Source organism: Oncorhynchus gorbuscha, linkage group LG03 (assembly GCF_021184085.1).
Source record: "Oncorhynchus gorbuscha isolate QuinsamMale2020 ecotype Even-year linkage group LG03, OgorEven_v1.0, whole genome shotgun sequence".
Lineage (NCBI taxonomy): Eukaryota > Metazoa > Chordata > Actinopteri > Salmoniformes > Salmonidae > Oncorhynchus > Oncorhynchus gorbuscha.
The window spans coordinates 74,822,119-74,842,419 of record NC_060175.1 but is presented as its reverse complement, the minus strand read 5'-3'; the positions used below and the strand labels follow the sequence as shown (position 1 = coordinate 74,842,419).

The window sequence follows — 20,301 nt, the reverse complement described above, 5'->3', positions numbered from 1 at the left end:
AGCGCTTTAATGATATGGATACCAGATACTATATATACAGGCTACATAAAAATTACCACCACAAGGAAGAGCCTTACAACGCCCAACATCGTAGTGTAAAGGTAAATAAATGAGCTTTGAGTGGCCTAGTTCACATGGACGTAGCACACATTCCATTTAACCCTAATTTCTTTGTAGAAAGCAGAACTGGCTCAAAAACATTTCAAATACTTTGACATTTAGCTTATTTTGTCATTTGAATGTGGCTGACATATGTATTTGATCCAGGCCTGGTAGAAAGTATTCAAGTGCAAACTTACACATAGGGGTTCTGTGTAGCCTGGGGACAGAGGGTTGTCCGCGTGTCTACGTGGGAACTGGAGGTGCTGGGACCCGGAACCAGACCCCCGTCCACTGTGGGACTTCCCCAGCCTCAGAGAATCACTCCCAGCGGACTGCCCCAACCTCAGAGAATCACTCCCAACGGACTGCCCCAACCTCAGAGACTCACTCCCAGCAGACTGCCTCAGCCTGAGAGACTCACTCCCAGCAGACTGCCCCAACCTCAGAGACTCACTCCCAGCAGACTGCCCCAGCCTCAGAGACTCACTCCCAGTAGACTGCCCCAGCCTCAGAGACTCACTCCGGCTCTGGCTCCGGCTGTTCCAACTCCACCTATCAACCTCTGGAGCCTAGTGTGAAAAATACAACACTACATGTTAAGAACTGACAACAAGGGAATGGACACAGTTAAAACTCAGAAGGGCCTTGTTGTCCTAATCTAATGTCTCACCTCTTTCGCTGTGGGGGTGTAGATGATGTCATAAACGGGGGGTGGGGGGCTGACCACAGGGACATCGAAGGCTTTGAAGTGCTGGATCCAGTCATAGAACTCCCTCTTATCCAAACATGACACCACAATAGGGTTTATCATCTTGCCTGTGACAGCAGGGCAAAACAACGGGTAAGGTCACTCATTGAATGTGCATGAGGCAATGTTCAGTGACATCAGCTAGATTTGCATTCAATTGGGGACAGATTTTCATGCACATTTTCCCGCAGGAGATGTTTCCATCAAATTGACTTGTTGCCGACAAAAGGCTGTGCGTGATGACGTAGAGCACATAAAAATACCTTTTGTGGTTAAATTCCCACGTACCGAATAAAAGATACAAATGAATTGGGTTCCCATCTCATTTTGAATTCTACTGATGGTTTTCTCACAAACATTTTTGAGATATAGCAAGTGTGCCCACTCTGGTATTGACTTGTCGCGCTGTTAGCTAGAGCCACATTGGCTAGAGCGCACATATAGCCTACATGATGAGATTATTATGGACCAAAGAGCGAGATTATTTGTATCACGTCACCAGAATAAGACCCTTAATATTTATTGGAAAGGAGCATCAAGCTCATCACCTTGCACTTTCACCACCCTGATAAATTAATCGTAATTTATTTAATTTGTAGCCTAATAAACTGCATGCCTTTCCTAGTAGGAGGACCACATGTCAGCATGTCATCGTGTGACTCCAAGTTTACTTCGATATGATGGTGAATATATCAATATTTGGGCATAAAAACGTTTCTTGTTTTCTGACATTTGGAAATGTCGACAAAACACCCGCCTTCATTAAAATCTATATGTCACAACAGACCTGTGTCATATTACATATGTTGTATTTGAGGGGAGGCTTGCACAATAAGTGTGACATCGTGGTCAATTTACCTTCAATCATGAAGGTGTTGGGCTTGACGTCCTGGCAGGGTGTGGTCACAGTGACCATGTTAAGTGGAAGTTTCCCCTGCAATCACACACACACACACACGCACACGCACACACACACACACACACACACACACACACACACACACACACACACACACACACACACACACACACACACACACACACACACACACACACACCATTATACATACCATTTCACACACTTCTGATTCAAAGACAGATCAGAGGGAACATGACAAATAAGGCCCTCGAGCATAATCAAGGATATGAGTCACTTACTGTATATGAGCTCTTGGGGTGAGTACATTATGTATAGTACACAATGTACATAAGAGTCTGTGTGTGCTATCATGCCAATTCCTTGCCACTTTTTGGCATGACAAGGATTTGACTTGATAGCACAAACAGATCTGGGACCAGGCAAGCTAAGAGTCTACGTCTACAGATGTATTATCTTAATTGCATCACTCTTTTGTTGCTGAGAATATTTCTGCACGACAGGAAGTGGAAACTTGTAGTGTATTTGAGGTTTTAAAAGGCTTCTAGTTTGTCATTTCCATTTAAAACGTCAGACTTGATTTGCCCTAACAGAAAATATATCAAACCCTACAAAAAATGGCCATTAATTATACTCCACATAATAATTCACATTTCCTGTTGCGGGCAGGATTATTTTCCTGCTGTAGAAAAATGGCTCAAATTAAGATCCTACATCTGTATGGTTCAATGGGACGAATGAAAGGTACCTTGTAGAAAAGTCCGTGGCTCTCTTCTGATAGGATGATCAGAGTGGCTGGGTACATCACCAGTAGTCTGTCACTCTGCTCCTGTATTGGACACAATAGAAACAATCAACTCTCACTGCATTAGCTAATTAATTCAAATGTCTATATCCTGTCAATGTATCTTGCGCTTAGTGTAAGATTGACTAATTGAAGTGCCATGTGTTTTCACATCAGATGCAATTACATAGTTACATAGTTCTACTGGGCTTTCTGTGTCAAATATCGAAGGCCCTTACATTGAAATCTACTCAACAAAAAATATAAACGCAACATCCAAAAATTTCAAATATTTTACTGACTTACAGTTCATAAGGAAATCAGTCAATTGAAATAAATTCATTCGGCCCTAATCTATGGATTTCATATGAATGGGCAGGGGTGCAGCCATGGGTGGGCCTTGGAGGGCATATGCCCACCCACTGGGGAGCCAGGCCCAGCCAATCAGAATGAGGTTTTCCCCACAAAAGGGCTTTATTACAAACAGAAATACTCCTCTGTGTAATGTGTAATAATCATGCTGTTTAATCAGCTTTATAATCATCAGCTTCTTGATATGCCACACCTGTCAGGTGTTCTACAGCTGCACTATCGAGAGCATCCTGACTGGTTGTATCACCGCCTGATAGGGCAACTGCTCGGCCTCCGACCGCAAGGCTCTACGGAGGGTAGTGCATATGACCCAGTACATCACTGGGGCCAAGCTTGATGACATCCAGGACCTCTGTACCAGGCGGCGACAGCTCTTAAAAATTGCCAAAGACTTCAGCCATCCTAGTCATAGACTGTTCTCTCTGGTGGCAAGCGGTACCAGAGCTTCAAGTCTAGGTCCAAAAGGCTTCTTAACAGTTCAACCCCCAAAGCCATAAGACTGCTGAACAGCTAATCAAATGGCTACCCAGACTATTTGCATTGACCCCCACACACGTTTTTTTTAATCTGCTGCTACTCACTGTTTATTATCTATTATCTTTGCATAGTCACTTTACCTCTAACTACATGTACATATTACCTCAATTACCTCGACTAACCTCTATCTCTGCACATTGACTCGGTACAGGTACCCCCTGTGTATAGCCTCGGCATTGACTCGGTACAGGTACCCCCTGTATATAGCCTCGGCATTGTTATCTTATTGTTTCTCTTAAATTTTTTTACTTTAGTTTATTGTGTAAATATTTTTCTTAACTCTTATTTTTCTTAAAACTGTGTTCTTGGTTAAGGGCCTGTAAGTAAGCATTTCATAGTAAAGTCTAAACCTGTTGTATTCGAACCATGTCACAAATCAAATTTGATTTGATTTGATCTTGAGAAAGGAGAAATGTTCACTAACAGGGATATAAACAAATGTGTGCAGAACATTTGAGAGAAATAAGCTTTTTGTGCACATGGAACATTATGGGATATTTTATTTCAGCTCATGAAACATGGCACCAACACTTTACATGTTGCGTTTATATTTTTTTTCAGTGTAGTAGCTAAGTGCAAGTAGGCTGTTATCTCCCTGGCCGTGTGTGTGTGTGTGTGTGTGTGTGTGTGTGTGTGTGTGTGTGTGTGTGTGTGTGTGTGTGTGTGTGTGTGTGTGTGTGTGTGTGTGTGTGTGTGTGTGTGTGTGTGTGTGTGTTTTTCCACATGCAAATAACAGTTTTCGGTAGTTCTCAAAAGAAGCCATTCCAAGACAGCAGCATTTATTTTTCAACCATGTTTTGAAGCAATGAGCCCAATCAGTCCTCCATGACAAAATAAATCATAATGAATAAACAACAGAGTAGACTAATAAATCCTTCATTTTTGGATTATGCGCCGGTAAAACAATTTGGCTAATCTATATTCAAGGGGTATTAAATTAAATGGAATGGCTGGAAATCTGACAGACTTTGGTTTATAATGTAAAGAAATAGCCTAATTGCATTATTATCTGTAGTAAGCCTACATAACCAACCCACAACGTAATATGCTACATTCTTTTTTCTCTTCTTCTAATGACTCTTAAGGGGAAAGTAATCTAAAAGTAACAGAAAATAATCAGATTAAGTTACTGAGTTTGGGAAATCAAAAAGTTACATTACTGATTACAATTTTGGACAGGTAACTAGTAACTAATGGATTACATATAAAAAGTAACCTACCCAACCCTGTGTGTGTGTGTGTGTGTGTGTGTGTGTGTGTGTGTGTGTGTGTGTGTGTGTGTGTGTGTGTGTGTGTGTGTGTGTGTGTGTGTGTGTGTGTGTGTGTGTGTGTGTGTGTGTGTGTGTGTGTGTGTGTGTGTGTGTGTGTGTGTGTGGTGCGCACGCACTTGCATGCCCGTGAGCGTGTTTCTCCGCCCTGTCGAGGGCGTGTCTGGCAGACAGCTGACATTCCAGCTGTGAGGTGAGTCAAGTTGCTGCGTGAGCTAAGCAACTGCCTCTCACACACCCAGTTTACAAGCCCTTCAATCTCTCTTCGAAAGAATTCCATCAGGCTACCGCCAGTTCCCATCAAACGTTAATTGGCCGATTCACCCACCGGCTACATGAGCGTTGCTGTTTTATAGGATTAAGCCTAGTCAGGATCATGTATTTCCTTGGTTACTTTCTCGCTCGGTTAGCAGAGTAACGTCACGTCTTGTAGGAGTGTATGAGACCTAGGGAGTAAGTGTTGTGGTAACTGTAGTATGTTCTGCCCATACACTCCCTCAAGGTTTAGAGTTCCAGCAGACAACAATGCTCACTCCTTACATTGTGGTGAGGCCATGGTGAAGTTGCGAAAGAGTAATTGTGTGTGTGTGTGTGTGTGTGTGTGTGTGTGTGTGTGTGTGTGTGTGTGTGTGTGTGTGTGTGTGTGTGTGTGTGTGTGTGTGTGTGTGTGTGTGTGTGTGTGTGTGTGTGTGTGTGTGTGTGTGTGTGTGTGTGTGTGTGTGTGTGTGTGTGTGTGTGTGTGTGTGTGAGAGAGAGAGAGTCAGTGGGCTCTAAGGTAGATGTTGTTGATTGATAATGTTACGTTTACTCCTCATTCTCAGATCCCCGCTATCTGACTGATAACAGGTTGGAGTCATAACTGTCTAATGGACAGTTCCATAAAATTGTCTGGTTTCACAAAACAAGATAGCAACAGTCAAGACCATGAATACACTCTCTTATTCATCTTTCTTAAAATGTGTCTAATCTATTAATGCGCAATGCGGACTGTATATACAGGTTTCTTTGTTTGAGTGATATTTGAATATCAAAAAGTATCTCTAGAATCAATAATCAGTCATGTTCTAATATCAAAGGTTATAATGATTCAGTGACAGGTTATAATGTTTCACTGTCAGATTATAATGTTTCAGTGTCAGATTATAATGTTTCAGTGTCAGATTATAATGTTTCACTGTCAGATTATAATGTTTCACTGTCAGATTATAATGTTTCATATCAGATTATAATGTTTCACTGTCAGGTTATAATGTTTCAGTGTCAGGTTACAATGCACCATAGGCACATCATAAACCACAGAAAGGTGAGTGGAGGTGGGTGTTGTACCTGGCAGGGGAGGTGCTGCAGACTGACTTTGGTCACGAAAGTGATGGGCCCCAGACTCTCACGCTGAGAACCCTCCCACTCATAGATGGGGTCTTTACTGATTGAGTTCCTCAGCTCCTCTCTCCCCTCCGTGTTCTCCTTTACATTCTGCAGGGAACAGGTAGACATGTTTACATTAGTGAGGCATGGAAATAATCTACCTCACCCAACCAGTTACAAGAAATAAACATTAAACACATACAGAACTTCTCCACAGTATGAGCTATTAATGCTATAATGATGAGGCTTTTCATTCTCTGATAGTGACGCAATCATTCTTAAATACTATCATACTTCCTGGGCGAGAATACTGTATAACGAAACAACAATTGTTCCTACACTAGCTGTCACTATTGGAAGTGATACAGGAAGAATGTTGCATGAATGCTTTTTTTCTTTGCTTTTCAGAACATATGCATTGGGTTATACCGTTGGTCAAACCTGCTTGTGTAGATGCCCTATATTTCATCCACTATTGAATGTGTATGATCAGCCTTTTCCACACCTGTTGGTGTAACCATACTTTGACCCCGTGCAGATGTGAGTCTAGTGATGTGGTTGTGGTGTGGCCACAGTCATGACCGCTCCCTGGGAATGGATCATGCACTCAGGAAGAGACAGCCGTGACCTACATGACTCAACACATCCTGTTGATTGATTGCTGTTTTACCCTCAGGATCAACCCAGGGTGTAGCTCCTACTTGGGCCTCCTTAACTGGCCTCTTTAACTGGCCTCCATTTCTGTCATCTGCACTGCCATATCAATGAAACATAGTATTATTTCCTTACCTTAACCCTGGTGTAGGTCTCGATAGGTGCGATGGGGGTGCCCCCGTTGATCTCGATGTGTTCCTTGAGCAGGCCGAACCACATGTCCATCTCCTCCTGGTTGGAGCAATAGACGATGATGGGGTTCAGGCTGACACCTGCAGGGGTCATGAGGTCAGAGAGGAGATGGCCACCAGCGCTTCCTGCTAAAGCCCTACCCTATCCATTTACAAATAGGAGGTTGTACATTATGCAACTGGAAGCTTGTCGTCGCTAGTAAATCAGACTTTTGGTTTTACCACTATTTCACAAAGAAAGTATTGTGAAAATACTGTGGAGGTAGAGCTCTCCGTCATGTTAATTACACGTTCTGTCAAACTTCCCCAGAAGATACCCTGTAGCCTGATATCCCTTTCAAACTAAGACACACCAACTTTAGCATGCCGCCAACTTTTTACAGACACAGCTTCACAGAAATTATTTTAATGCATTTATTCTCTCCATTTAAATGTATGTAGTTCTGTCCTTGAGCTATTCTTGTCTATTGTCACAGAAATGCCTTGGCATTTGGCTTGGGGGAACGCACACTGCCATTTCATATTTTTTCTTGACTTTGACAGGTAAGGCCACTGATATTTAGCTAATAAATGATGGGTTAATATGCATACGTATCTAACTACTAGCCATTTGTAGTTTATCTGTCTTCAACCAAAATAACTGGGTAGTTTGAAAGGAGAGAGCACACGATGGTGTGATCACATTGGCTGGTGATTTATTTACTGCAGTATTAGGAATAATATTTAGGCACTGAACGATGGGTTAATATGAATGAGCTTCTTGAGCTACACATAGCCTCTCTTTTCCAGATGAGCTCATGCGCAATTATGTACGAATGTCTTGTCTGTTTAATGAACAAAATAATAAACTATTGATTTCATTTGCGTGTCACAACCACAGTGGTGGGAAAAGTACCCAATTGTCATAGTTGAGTAAAAGTAAAGATATCTTAATAGAAAATACCTCAAGTAAAATGATTTGGTTTTAAATATACTTAAGAATCAAAAGTAAATGTAATTGCTAAAAGATACATAAGTATCAAAAAAATCCTCATATTAAGCAAACCAGACGGCATGATTTTCTATATTTGTTTTACTTACGGATAGCGAGGGGCACACTCCAACACTATATTTGTTTTACTTACGGATAGCCAGGGGCACACTTCAACAATATATTTGTTTTACTTACGGATAGCGAGGGGCACACTCCAACACTATATTTGTTTTACTTACGGATAGCGAGGGGCACACTCCAACACTATATTTGTTTTACTTACGGATAGCGAGGGGCACACTCCAACACTATATTTGTTTTACTTACGGATAGCGAGGGGCACACTCCAACACTATATTTGTTTTACTTACGGATAGCCAGGGGCACACTCCAACACTATATTTGTTTTACTTACGGATAGCGAGGGGCACACTCCAACACTATATTTGTTTTACTTACGGATAGCGAGGGGCACACTCCAACACTATATTTGTTTTACTTACGGATAGCGAGGGGCACACTCCAACACTCAGACATAATTTACAAACAAAGCATTTGGGTTAAGTGTGTCCGCCAGATCACAGCCATTTTCCTGTAGTAAAGTAGAGTACAGATACCCCCCAAAATTCTTTAAAGTATTTTTACTTAAGTACTTTACACCACTGCATAGCGATGTAGCCAATAGGCTGCACAGACCAGTAACGTAATTAAATAGCAAAATATGCTTTTCTTTTGAAAATAATTGTATTAGTCTTAATGTCTCTTATGGACAAATGATAAACAAATTATTATTGGATCATTTCCAAACTTCGTAATGGTGTATATTTAATGGATTTATTCAAATAGGCCCATCCACATCGGCACACCCCTACTCCCACTCGTCAACAGTGCCGGCATGCGCACAGGATATATAAAAGGCTTAAGCCGGCAAGAATGTGGTAAAAAGAGGACTGTTTGAAAGGAGGTCATACAAGCAATACCCCAAAAATGTTTTTCCAGGAAACATACAGTAAATCATGTGTGAATTAGGTATAACTTACATGTAAACTACTACAGGAGAGAGCTTGCAACTTGGCCGGTATTCATAGTGTCTCAGAGCAGGACTGCTGATCTAGGATCAGGACCCATGTCCATGTCATCTTATCTGTTGTGATCTAAAAGGCCAAACCGATCATAAATCAGCCGTTCTACTCTGAAACGCTTGCTACATATGGGCCCTGCTCTCTTTGGCCTCATAACAGCTCACCTAGTGGGGAAGCAAGGCACCTCCCTCTGGACTACCTTCCTTCCCAACAGGAATGTAGCCTACAGGACCTGCAGTGAATAGAGCAGGAATCTCCCTTTATCAGCCCTACTACACATACTAGAGATAACAGCCTCTCATTCCAGCCCCTTTGTCATTGTCCGGGAATGCTTGCCTTGCCAGCTGGCTGCTTCTCTAAACGGCGGCCATGCTGCTCTCGTTAGTTGATTTTCTTTCTCCTTGTTCCAGCCTTCATTTTAGACCTTGATCATCACACTCCCTTGAAGGAGGCATTTTCACATGGTTCACGTGAGGACAGCCAAAGTTCAAACCCAACCAAGGCTTGTCGGGTTGTGAAATATTTCAGGAGCCGAGGCCTATTGATCTGACCTGTCCACCTTAACTGACGTGTGAGAGTCTGGACTATAGCGGTAGCGCTGTCGTCTCTGGACTGAGTCCATTCCTCCTAGAGGCGGGAGTGTGCGGTCCCCCTCCGCTACTCTTTTCCTGGCTTACCCTCTCATCTGTCTCATCCTCATTTCATATACATCTCAATCAGAATGCAATTAGAACAATGTTATGAGAAAATGTGGCGCAACATGACACCAACTTATAATTTCAATGAACTTTCCAGGATTTTTTAGGTCCGTTTTCGGGACCTTACATGTTCCTAGTATGTCATGCTAAGTCAACTCCTGGTCAGTTTACAGTGAAGCTGATTCAGCAGTGTAGCAATGAGGAAGATTTTTACTCAGGGTTATCGCTGCGCCGAATATCTCACTTCACTCAGAGTCTTGTCATGTTATTCTACGTGTTTTTCCAGTGAAGTCTACTACAGCCTCCCTGCAGGTAAATAAAGGCTCTCAGAACAGAGAGAATATCTGAAATATCCATGAATGTGATGTATGTTTTGGCCACGGGTAGGGTAGAAACCGTTTGACAGTGGAGATCTCTTCCGTTTCAAAAACAGGATGTGAATTATAAAGAATTCTCTGTGACTTGAGCTGACTTTACGTGTCAATGACTTTTATTCACAATGTGTATCATCTTGAGTGCAGAGAAATGCCCAAGATCCCCTCATCAAACACATTTAAATCCTAAATACATTCCAATTCTAGCCCGGTTGCCAGGTATGTCTGTGCTTTAACAGACCCCTCTGACAATAATTGCCATGCCATAGAATGGACGACAGAGAAGCTGGCTAAGACACAAATCCATCAATCATGCTCAAATTCATTTTGCAACTACTTCCTATCACTATCAAAGATGCAGTCAAGTTGATAATGAAGTCCAGGAACATTTAGAGATCAGCGCCCATATCCACAAAGCCTCTCAGAGTAGGAGTGCTGATCTAGGATCTGTCCATATCATCTTATTCATTAATATCTATAAGGTAAAACGGATCGTAGTTCAGCACTCCTACTCTGAGACAGTTTGTGGATATGAGCCCAGATTCTAAGGGGCAAAACTAGCAGGCATTAAGTAGGATGCCCCTGGAATGTGCAATAGATTAAATGTCTTGATAGGGCTTCGAGCGGGCGCTGGCCTTTCTGCCTTGACAGCTGAGCGAGTTCAGGAGCACCTGTCGCACAACAAGAGGGGCCTTCAAGAGCGGCTTGGCCCCCTGACTGAGGGCTGAGAGAGGCGACTCTAGTTAGTCTTGGGGTTGTGTGGAGGTGAAATAGGTCACAGCACTTTTGAAAATAGTGGGTGGTTGCAGTTTGGGATTGTGAACGTGAATATGGGCTCTGCCTGTCTTTGCCGAGAAAGAAACGAATCTTGAGAACCGTGCGCTTCGTTTTGAGTTTTTGACAGCGATACAAGATATAAGTGACAGTCAAGTTATTTCGCACACATCTCAAGTAGCTTTGAGATTGGTTGAAAGAAGAGGGGCATTTAGTCACTACTTAATGCAAAGTAGCTTTTACAAATTCCTGAACTAGATTTTCTTTGTTTCAGTCGGTGAGAATCGAACGTCGCCTACCACACAGCTGAGTTACAGAGAGGCTTGAGGTTTGCCTGTGAATCATAATCAACTATAAACACACGGCGGTCCAATGCCAACTCAACACAGATTGGCTATAGTCAATAGAAAACATGAAGCAAGTGATTTCAACATCTCAGCGCTCCATGCTCTGCTAATTATGAATGCCACTACTACCACAAGGAGTCATGTTGTTTTTCCCTTTCAAGTAAAAGGCCAACTAACCGTTGATCTGGAAGGCTAATTCCTGGAGTTGGCTGTGGTTACAGTTCTGCTGCAGGTTGCAGATGGTGAGTTCTTTCAGAGGAAGAGTCCCCTGCACAGCACAAAACACAAGTCAAATCTTAGTCATTCAATCATTCCCTTGAACCATACAGTTTCATTGTCATGACCATAGAAATAGACTTTTAAAAAAGGATGGGTTTCACTGTTTTTCAAGCATGAATAATACCTCATAACTAAATTGTTGACAAATGTTATAGTTTTATATTCATTGAAAGCAGTCACTCCCCTTTATGAACATTTAATGACTCTAGGATCAAGAAAATGTATTCAAAATAGCTTCTGATTTTTTGGGGATCTTATGACCATCAATGCTCAAATGTGCTCGTTTTTCCATTTCAGTTCTGGAATTTCTACTTAGGCAAATATCACTGTTAATTGGTGTGAAACTAAAGCCAGCCAGGTTGCATGTATGATTGTCTGAGGCCTTACATTTGTTGTCATAATGTCTAATATCCAGTAATGCTCCAGCAGCCTCCCACCCTGTGACTGAGTCTAGTACAAACACGATATAGACAAACACGATATAGACAAACACGATATAGACAAACACGATATAGACAAACACGATATAGACACTGCTTGATGACTGTTCATACTTTACTAGACAGGTTAAGGAGACAGTCATACACACCATGTTTACCAATACAAAAACCGTTCGCAAGGGACACGTAATCAGTGTATCGGTTATATTCACTTAGACAGGGACACGAGATTGAAAAAGACATTACATCTGAGTCATTTAGCAGATGTTCTTATAATACCGAGCTATTTTACAATCAGTGCACTGAGACTACTGTGTCATAGGAAACATTTCCTCTCCATTTGTCATTTGTGATCAATTTGTGAATCATTACTCATTAATTTACAACATGTTGAGTACAATCTATCTCCATAAATAACATAACGGCAGACTTTGAAGAACAGTTGGAAAGCCTCACCTGGTAGGTGAGTCCAGTGGTGTTGTTGGAGACAAAATGAAGGTGTGTCTGGAAGAGGTCCAGGTAGCAGTCATGCACATCCTGAGGAGAGAGTGCAAGAGACTGAGTGTGTCTGCCTGTGACTGTGTCTGTGTGTGTGTGTGTGTGTGTGTGTGTGTGTGTGTGTGTGTGTGTGTGTGTGTGTGTGTGTGTGTGTGTGTGTGTGTGTGTGTGTGTGTGTGTGTGTGTGTGTGTGTGTGCGTGCGTGCGTGCGTGCGTGCGTGCGTGCGTGCGTGCGTGCGTGCGTGCGTGCGTGCGTGCGTGCGTGCGTGCATGTGTGTGGAAGTGATATGCCTCTATCTGTCTATTAAGGTGGTCATTAGGGGAAACATAGAATATCAGAGAAAGACTAAAGGATTGGCAATATGACACAGTGTTACCAAATAATGATTTGGAGAGTGATTCATCATGACATGATGAACGTCCCACAAAGCACCAAAGCACCAGATTCCCTGTAAAGTGCACTAATTTTGCTGACTGTGAGTAATTTTACATCTGTAGGAAGTGTTGTGCCATTTGCCAAGACGAGCCCTGTATTCTTTTCAGGTTCAAAAACAGTGAAGCAATACTTCCTCCTCGATTTACTCTCTGCGTTGTATTGAGTTACCAAACAATGTGTTCTTTCCCCTATGACACTCCATTACAACACTCCATTCTTTCACTCCTTTTTTGTCTCTCTCTCGCTCCCTCACTCTCTTTGACAGTGTGATTGCATCTGTGACAGATAGCGATTCCCACGGTTGGGCGCCGGTATTTTCCTGTATACCTGTTCTTAGATCAGCCCTGAGGTTGTCTCAGGGAGTTGTTTCCCAATTCCTTCAGTGCCCAGCGTGTTGAAACGCGGCCTGCGGTCCCCTATGCTGACACGGTCTGCGGTCCCCTACCCTCGTTTTATTCATCCCCCTCAGTCACCACGTCAACGTTAGCTAAGCATTAGCTAACCGTTTCACAAACCCGCAGAGCTAGGACTACATCCTGTCCCCTCCACCTGTTTGTTTGGTTTGCCTCTCGTCGGGGGTAACTAACACACTGTTTCACTGTGGGGTTGAGGCTTGCTTAAAGACCTCATTAACCACAATGACTGTGTGGAGGTACATGTTTATTGTTTATTGTTGTTTCATCATTTAGTTAGTCAGAAGTGACTTGAGGTGTTACAGTTCTGTCAGAGGACGTGTGCGTGTGCTCGCCTCTCTGTGTGTGTGTGCATGTGTGTGTGCACGCATCTGTGTGTGTGTGTGTGTTTGTGTGTGCGTGTGCGTGTGCGTGTGCGTGTGCGTGTGCGTGTGCGTGTGCGTGTGCGTGTGCGTGTGCGTGTGTGTGTGTGTGTGTGTGTGTGTGTGTGTGTGTGTGTGTGTAGTTTCTCACCTGGCAGTGGAGAAAGCGGAAGCGGACTTTAGAGCTGTGGACCATCCTGCCATAATTTTTGACATTGATGCTGCTTTTCTTCCAGCCACTGGCTGGGTCGTAAGGGAACGGAGGTTCCCACTTAATGTTCTCGATCTTCTGCAGATCCTTATGGGTCATCTCCTGGAAGCAACCAATCACATTAGTGAATATTAGCCCATTGTGCACAACAAACCTGGGGCGGCAGGTAGCCTAGTGGTTAGAGCGTTGGACTAGTTACCGAAAGGTTGCAAGATCGAATCCCCGAGCTGACAAGGTAAAAATCTGTCGTTCTGCCCCTGAACAAGACAGTTAACACAGTGTTCCTAGGCTGTCATTGAAAATAAGAATTTGTTCTTAACCGACTTGCCTAGGTAAAACAAAACTAACTTAAATTGGGGATAAAGAAGTTTGATTGTTAATTTTAAGAAAAAAATGTTATTCAGTTGTCCCAAGATTATACATACATGTATTAACACAGTAAGTGTGTTTCTCTGACATGGTTGAAATGAGAGAAAAACATTCGTCGTAAAATATTTGTGTGTGTTCATGAAATATGTCTGTCATTTATCATGGTTTAGAGAGAGAGAATGGAAGATGGAGAGTGAGAGAGACGGACGGAGAAAGGGGGGAAGAGGGAGGGAGAGAGTTTTCCAGCGTTCCATACCTTCCTCGGAGTGACAGTGCAGAGAATATTGATGATGCTGTTGGACTTCTCCTGCCCTTCCTGGGGATACCTCTTACGGAACAAGCGGCTGCTGCTCCGGGAGGGAAGGGGGAAAAGAAACTTCTGTTACAACTCACTCTCCCATGTTTCCCACGCAGGTAGCCTAGCTAGCCTGTTTGTTTGCTGCGCTGCCAGCAGGCTTCTCAATGGCGGATGAAAACAATGAGTTCAAGATGAATGTGTTCCTTTCTGAAGAGTTCCCTTTTCAGTTTGAACGGGTGTGGAGTGTAAAGTGAGTGCCTGGTTTCACATTGTAAATCTAGACACATTTGACCAGGAAACCCGTTTGGTCAGTTCTCTTCAATATCACCCATTTAAATGAGCAAAACATTCAGGGCTTATGTCTCAGATAGGCAGTGCATGAATAAAGAAATAAAGGCTTCAATATCCTCCTTTGTCAAGCCTGAACCCCGTCTGTTATCTTTAGTGTCACCGCTTCATAAAGAAACATTTCCGGTGCATTGATAACAGAGTGAGTCAACTTTTACAATCTCCCTCGAGTTTCTCTCTCTATCTCCCTGTGGCCCATCTAAATGGCATTAGCATGAAACAAAGACTTCGTCTGAGCTGGTGGTAAATCAAGTTCGGATCAGAATGTGATGACTGACAAATAAGACTGACAAGCATGAATCAATCATCAATAAAGTGATCACTAGGTTCTTGTTCTTTGAATTCTGAGCAGAACAATATAATGTGAACACTGACTGTCTAATGCAATCCAGAAATGTAAACTCTGGTAACTTATTGACTAAGACTGGTATCTGCGAACCTAGTATATTCTGTGTCACTAGATTGGCAGTCACATTATCTTGCTCTACAGGGAATGACTGAGCTGAACCTGGCCCTTTCACTACACAGAGAGAGAATGTGAGACATTGTCATCCTACAAGAAACCTGGTATAGAGGAGATGGACCCACTGGTTGCCCTTTAGGTTACAGAGAGCTGGTAGTCCCATCCACCAAACTACCAGGTGTAAAACAGGGAAGGGACTAAGGGGGTATGCTAATTTGGTATAGAGCAGAACTAACTCACTCTATTAAATTAATCAAAACAGGAACATTTTACATTTGGCTAGAAATTCAAAAGGAAATGATCTTAACAGAGAAAAATGTCCTCCTGTGTGCTACCTATATCCCCCCACTAGAGTCACCATACTTTAATGACATGTACTAGTCTGTAGCGACCTAAATGCCAGAACCGGACAAGAACCTGACACCCTCAGCACACAGGGGGACAAACACCTGCCTGGAGGTGACAGCATTCCCTCCCCCATATGCCCGCCTAGGCACAACTATGATAACATAACCAACAAAAACTCCTGCAGCTCTGTTGTATGCTGGGTATGTACATAGTCAATGGTAGGCTTTGAGGGGACTCCTATGGTAGGTACACCTATAGCTCATCTCTTGGCAGTAGTACTGTAGACTACTTTATCACTGACCTCAACCCAGAGTCTCTCAGAGCATTCACAGTCAGCCCGCTGACACCCCTATTAGACCACAGCAAAATCGCAGTCTACTTGAACAAAGCAATACTCAATCATATATATGCCATTTAGCAGACGCTTTTATCCAAAGCGACTTACAGTCATGTGTGCATACATTCTACGTATGGGTGGTCCCGGGGATCGAACCCACTACCCTGGCGTTACAAGCGCCATGCTCTACCAACTGAGCTACAGGACCCCAATCATGAGGCATCAAAGCCAAAGGAACTGAGTAACATTAAGAAATGCTATAGATGGAAGGAATGCAGTTTGGAAAACTACCAAAAAACAATTAGGCAACAACAAATTCAATCCCTTTTAGACAACTTCCTGTACAAAATGTTTCACTGTAATAGTGAAGGTGTAAACTTAGCAGTAGAAAATATTAACAGTATATCTGACCTCTCAGCAATCTCAAATAAGAAACCGAAGAAACTTTAAACCACTTCTCTAAATCTTTTAGGCACTTTAACAAAGAACAAACAGCAAAAACCTAAACATGATCAAATACAAATCTTAGAATCAACAATTAAAGACTACCAGAACCCACCAGATTCTCCAATTACCTTGAATGAACTACAGGACAAAATAAAAACCCTCCAACCCAAAAAGGCCTGTGGTGTTGATGGAATCCTCAATGAAATGATCAAATATACAGACAACAAATTCCAATTGGCGAAACTAAAACTCTTCAAAATCATCCTTAGCTCTGGCATCTTCCCCAATATTTGGAACCAAGGACTGATCAACCCAATCCACAATTCAACCCCAATAACTACAGTGGGATATGCGTCAACAGCAACCTTGGGAAAATCCTCTGCATTATCATTAAAAGCAGACTCATACATTTGCTCAGTGAAAACAATGTACTGAGCAAATGTCAAATTGGCTTTTTACCAAATTATCGTACGACAGACCACGTATTCACCCTGCACACCATAATTGACAAACAAACAAACCAAAACAAAGGAAAAGTCTTCTCATGCTTTGTTAATTTCAAAAAAGCCTTCGACTCAATTTGGCAAGAGAGTCTGCTATACAAATTGATGGAAAGTGGTGTTGGGGGAAAAACATACGACATTATAAAATCCATGTACACAAACAACAAATGCGCGGTTAAAATAGACAAAAAAACACACGTTTCTTCCCACAGGGCCGTGGGGTGAGACAGGGATGCAGCTTAAGCCCCACCCTTTTCAACATATACAGTTGAAGTTGGAAGTTTACACCTTAGCCAAATACATTTAAACTTACTTTTCCACAATTCCTGACATTTAATCCTAGTAAGAATGCTCTATCTTAAGTCAGTTAGGATAACCATTTCTTTCAGCTTTCATTTCTTTCATCACATTCCCAGTGGGTCAGAAGTTTACTTACACTCAATTAGTATTTGGTAGCATGGCCTTTAAATGGTTTAACTTCAGTCAAATGCTTCGGGTAGTCCACAAGCTTTCCACAATATTTTGGGTGAACTTTGGCCCATTCCTCCTGACAGAGCTGGTGCAACTGAGTCAGGTTTGCAGGCCTACTTGCTCGCACACCCTTTTTCAGTTCTGCCCACAAATTTTCTATAGGATTGAGGTCAGGGCTTTGGGATGGCCACTCAAATGCCTTGACTTTGTTGCCCTTAAGCCATTTTTCCACAACTTTGGAAGTATGCTTGGGGTCATTGTCCATTTGGAAGACCCATTTGAGACCAAGCTTTAACTTGACTGATGTCTTGAGATGTTACTTCAATATATCCACATAATTCTCCGGTATCATGATGCCATCTATTTTGTGAAGTGCACCATTCCCTCCTGCAGCAAAACACCCCCACAACATGATGCTGCCACCCCTGTGCTTCATGGTTGGGATGGTGTTCTTCGGCTTGCAAGTATCCCCCTTTTTCCTCCAAACATAACAAGGGCCATTATGGCCAAATAGTTCAATTTTTGTTTCATCTGACCAGAGGACATTTCTCCAAAAAGTACAATCTTTGTCCCCATGTGCAGTTGCAAACCGTAGGCTGGCTTTTTTTATGGCGGTTTTGAAGCAGTGGCTTCTTCCTTGCAGAGTGGCCTTTCAGGTTATGTCGATATAGGACTAATTTTACTGTGGATATAGATACTTTTGTACCTGTTTCCACCAGCATCTTCACAAGATCCTTTGCTGTTGTTCTGTGAATGATTTGCACTTTTCGCACCAAAGTACGCTCATCTCTAGGAGACAGAACGCGTCTCCTTCCTGAGCGGTATGATGGCTGTGTGGTGTCATGGTGTTTATACTTGTGTACTATTGTTTGTACAGATGAACGTGGTACCTTCAGTCGTTTGGAAATTGTTCCCAAGGATGAACCAAACTTGTGGAGGTCTACACATTTTTTTGAGGTCTTGGCTGATTTTTTAAAGGTCAAGCAGTGAGGCACTGAGATTGAAGGTAGGCCTTGAAATACATCCACAGGTACACTGCCAATGGACTCAAATGAAGTAAATTAGCCTATCAGAAGCTTCTAAAATCATGACATCATGTTCTGGAATTTTCCAAGCTGTTTAATTAAAGGCACAGTCAACTTAGTGTTAAACTTCTGACCCACTGGAATTGTGATACAGTGAGTTGGAAAATTATTTGTGTCATGCACAAAGTAGATGTCCTAACCGACTTGCCTAAACTATAGTTTGTTAACAAGAAATTTGTGGAGTGATTGAAAAACAAGTTTTAATGACTCCAACCTAAGTGTATGTAAACTTCCGACTTTGACTGTATGTTTCCCATGCCAATAAAGCCCCTTGAATTGAACTGAATTGAGAGAGAGCAGGACACAGAGTATGCGAGAACACGGAATTTATTGTTCCAAGTGAACAATAAATTCACCTGCGTGTGTGAGTGTGCGCTTTCAAGTGTGTGCATGCTTTTAAAGAGGCAATGGTTAGGTGCACTTTGGACAACACTAAACCTCTGTTTTTATTTGAACATAAATCTACTTGGCAGAACCCTAAGGATACTACAGATAGAGGCTGCCTCCAGAATGGTGAACCATTTGGTAAAGTAGCAATTCATAACAGTTGTACCATCATGGCCCTTGCTTTGCTCAGTGGCTATAAGTAAAAGCATTTTACTGAGGGTCATAAAGTTGATTCATTTCATGACTCTGATAGTACATTAAAGTAGCATAAGCTTACAGCAATACTAATCAACTTCGAAACAATCCAAAATAATTATTTCATGACTAGGACGCTTTATGTCCCGGCAGTGATTATATTCTATCCTAACCATTATATTCTATCCTAACCATTCTATTGTATGCTAACCAAATCAAATCAAATCAAATGTATTTATTTATATAGCCCTTCATACATCAGCTGATATCTCAAAGTGCTGTACAGAAACCCAGCCTAAAACCCCAAACAGCAAGCAATGCAGGTGTAGAAGCACCATTCTATTATATCCTAACCATTCTATTCTATCCTAACCATTCTATTCTATCCTAACCATTCTATTATATTATATCCTAACCATTCTATTCTATCCTAACCATTCTATTATATTATATCCTAACCATTCTATTCTATCCTAACCATTCTACTCTATCCTAACCATTCTATTCTATCCTAACCATTCTATTATATCCTAGCCATTCTATTATATCCTAACCATTCTATTCTATCCTAGCCATTATATTATATTCTATCCTAACCATTCTATTCTATCCTAATCATTCCATTCTATTCTATCCTAACCATTCTATTATATCCTAATCATTCTATTATATCCTAACCATTATATCATATCCTAACCATTCTATTATATTCTGTCCTAACCATTATATCATATTCTATCCTAACCATTGTCTTTTATTCAATTCTAATTTGGGTCAGATACTGATGGGTTGGGAACCAGATTATCTGACAAGAAACAAAACTACAATCTAACAGGGAGATGCAAATAAGAGGAAAACAGTAACTGTATCACACAGTTGGAAATATACCACTGCTCATGTGCTCTCGTGTACCCCCAACCCTCCTGTCTCTGATCCCATAAACCTCCCAACCTCTGTTTAAACCGTACACCTCAAACACTGTGAAAAATACCAGGAATCTCCAATACCACAACACACGAGCCAGACATGTATGACATTAAGACTCTGCCTGTGTTGTGAGGATTTGCCCTTCCTTACCTGTTCCTGCGTATGAAACTCTTGCTGGAGAACCTGAAGTTGTGTTGGGGAACACATGACATGCTGCTCCCCATGCTGCTCTACCGTTGTCGGGGCTGTCCGCTCCTCTATAGATGTCCTGTATTATGTTCCTCTGTGATGGTGACTGTGTAACCCAAAGCAGACGGTGTGGAGGCAGTGTGCTTACT

At 42.1% G+C, this 20,301-nt stretch overlaps 1 protein-coding gene across 1 annotated transcript in view; it reads right to left on the bottom strand.

The window, feature by feature from the left end:
- The window catches only part of LOC124031901 (pleckstrin homology domain-containing family N member 1-like), a 29,034-nt gene extending 8,733 nt beyond the window's left edge, over window positions 1-20,301 (bottom strand). The window contains exons 1-11 of the mRNA XM_046343706.1: window positions 20,114-20,301; window positions 14,411-14,501; window positions 13,726-13,887; window positions 12,322-12,402; window positions 11,324-11,414; window positions 6,843-6,979; window positions 6,015-6,161; window positions 2,476-2,556; window positions 1,709-1,784; window positions 773-918; window positions 300-671 (exon numbers count right to left, since the gene is read on the bottom strand). Of these exons, the coding sequence (XP_046199662.1) occupies window positions 300-671; window positions 773-918; window positions 1,709-1,784; window positions 2,476-2,556; window positions 6,015-6,161; window positions 6,843-6,979; window positions 11,324-11,414; window positions 12,322-12,402; window positions 13,726-13,887; window positions 14,411-14,501; window positions 20,114-20,187 (1,458 nt within the window). The 5' untranslated portion in view covers window positions 20,188-20,301. The remainder of the gene's footprint in view (window positions 1-299; window positions 672-772; window positions 919-1,708; window positions 1,785-2,475; window positions 2,557-6,014; window positions 6,162-6,842; window positions 6,980-11,323; window positions 11,415-12,321; window positions 12,403-13,725; window positions 13,888-14,410; window positions 14,502-20,113) is intronic.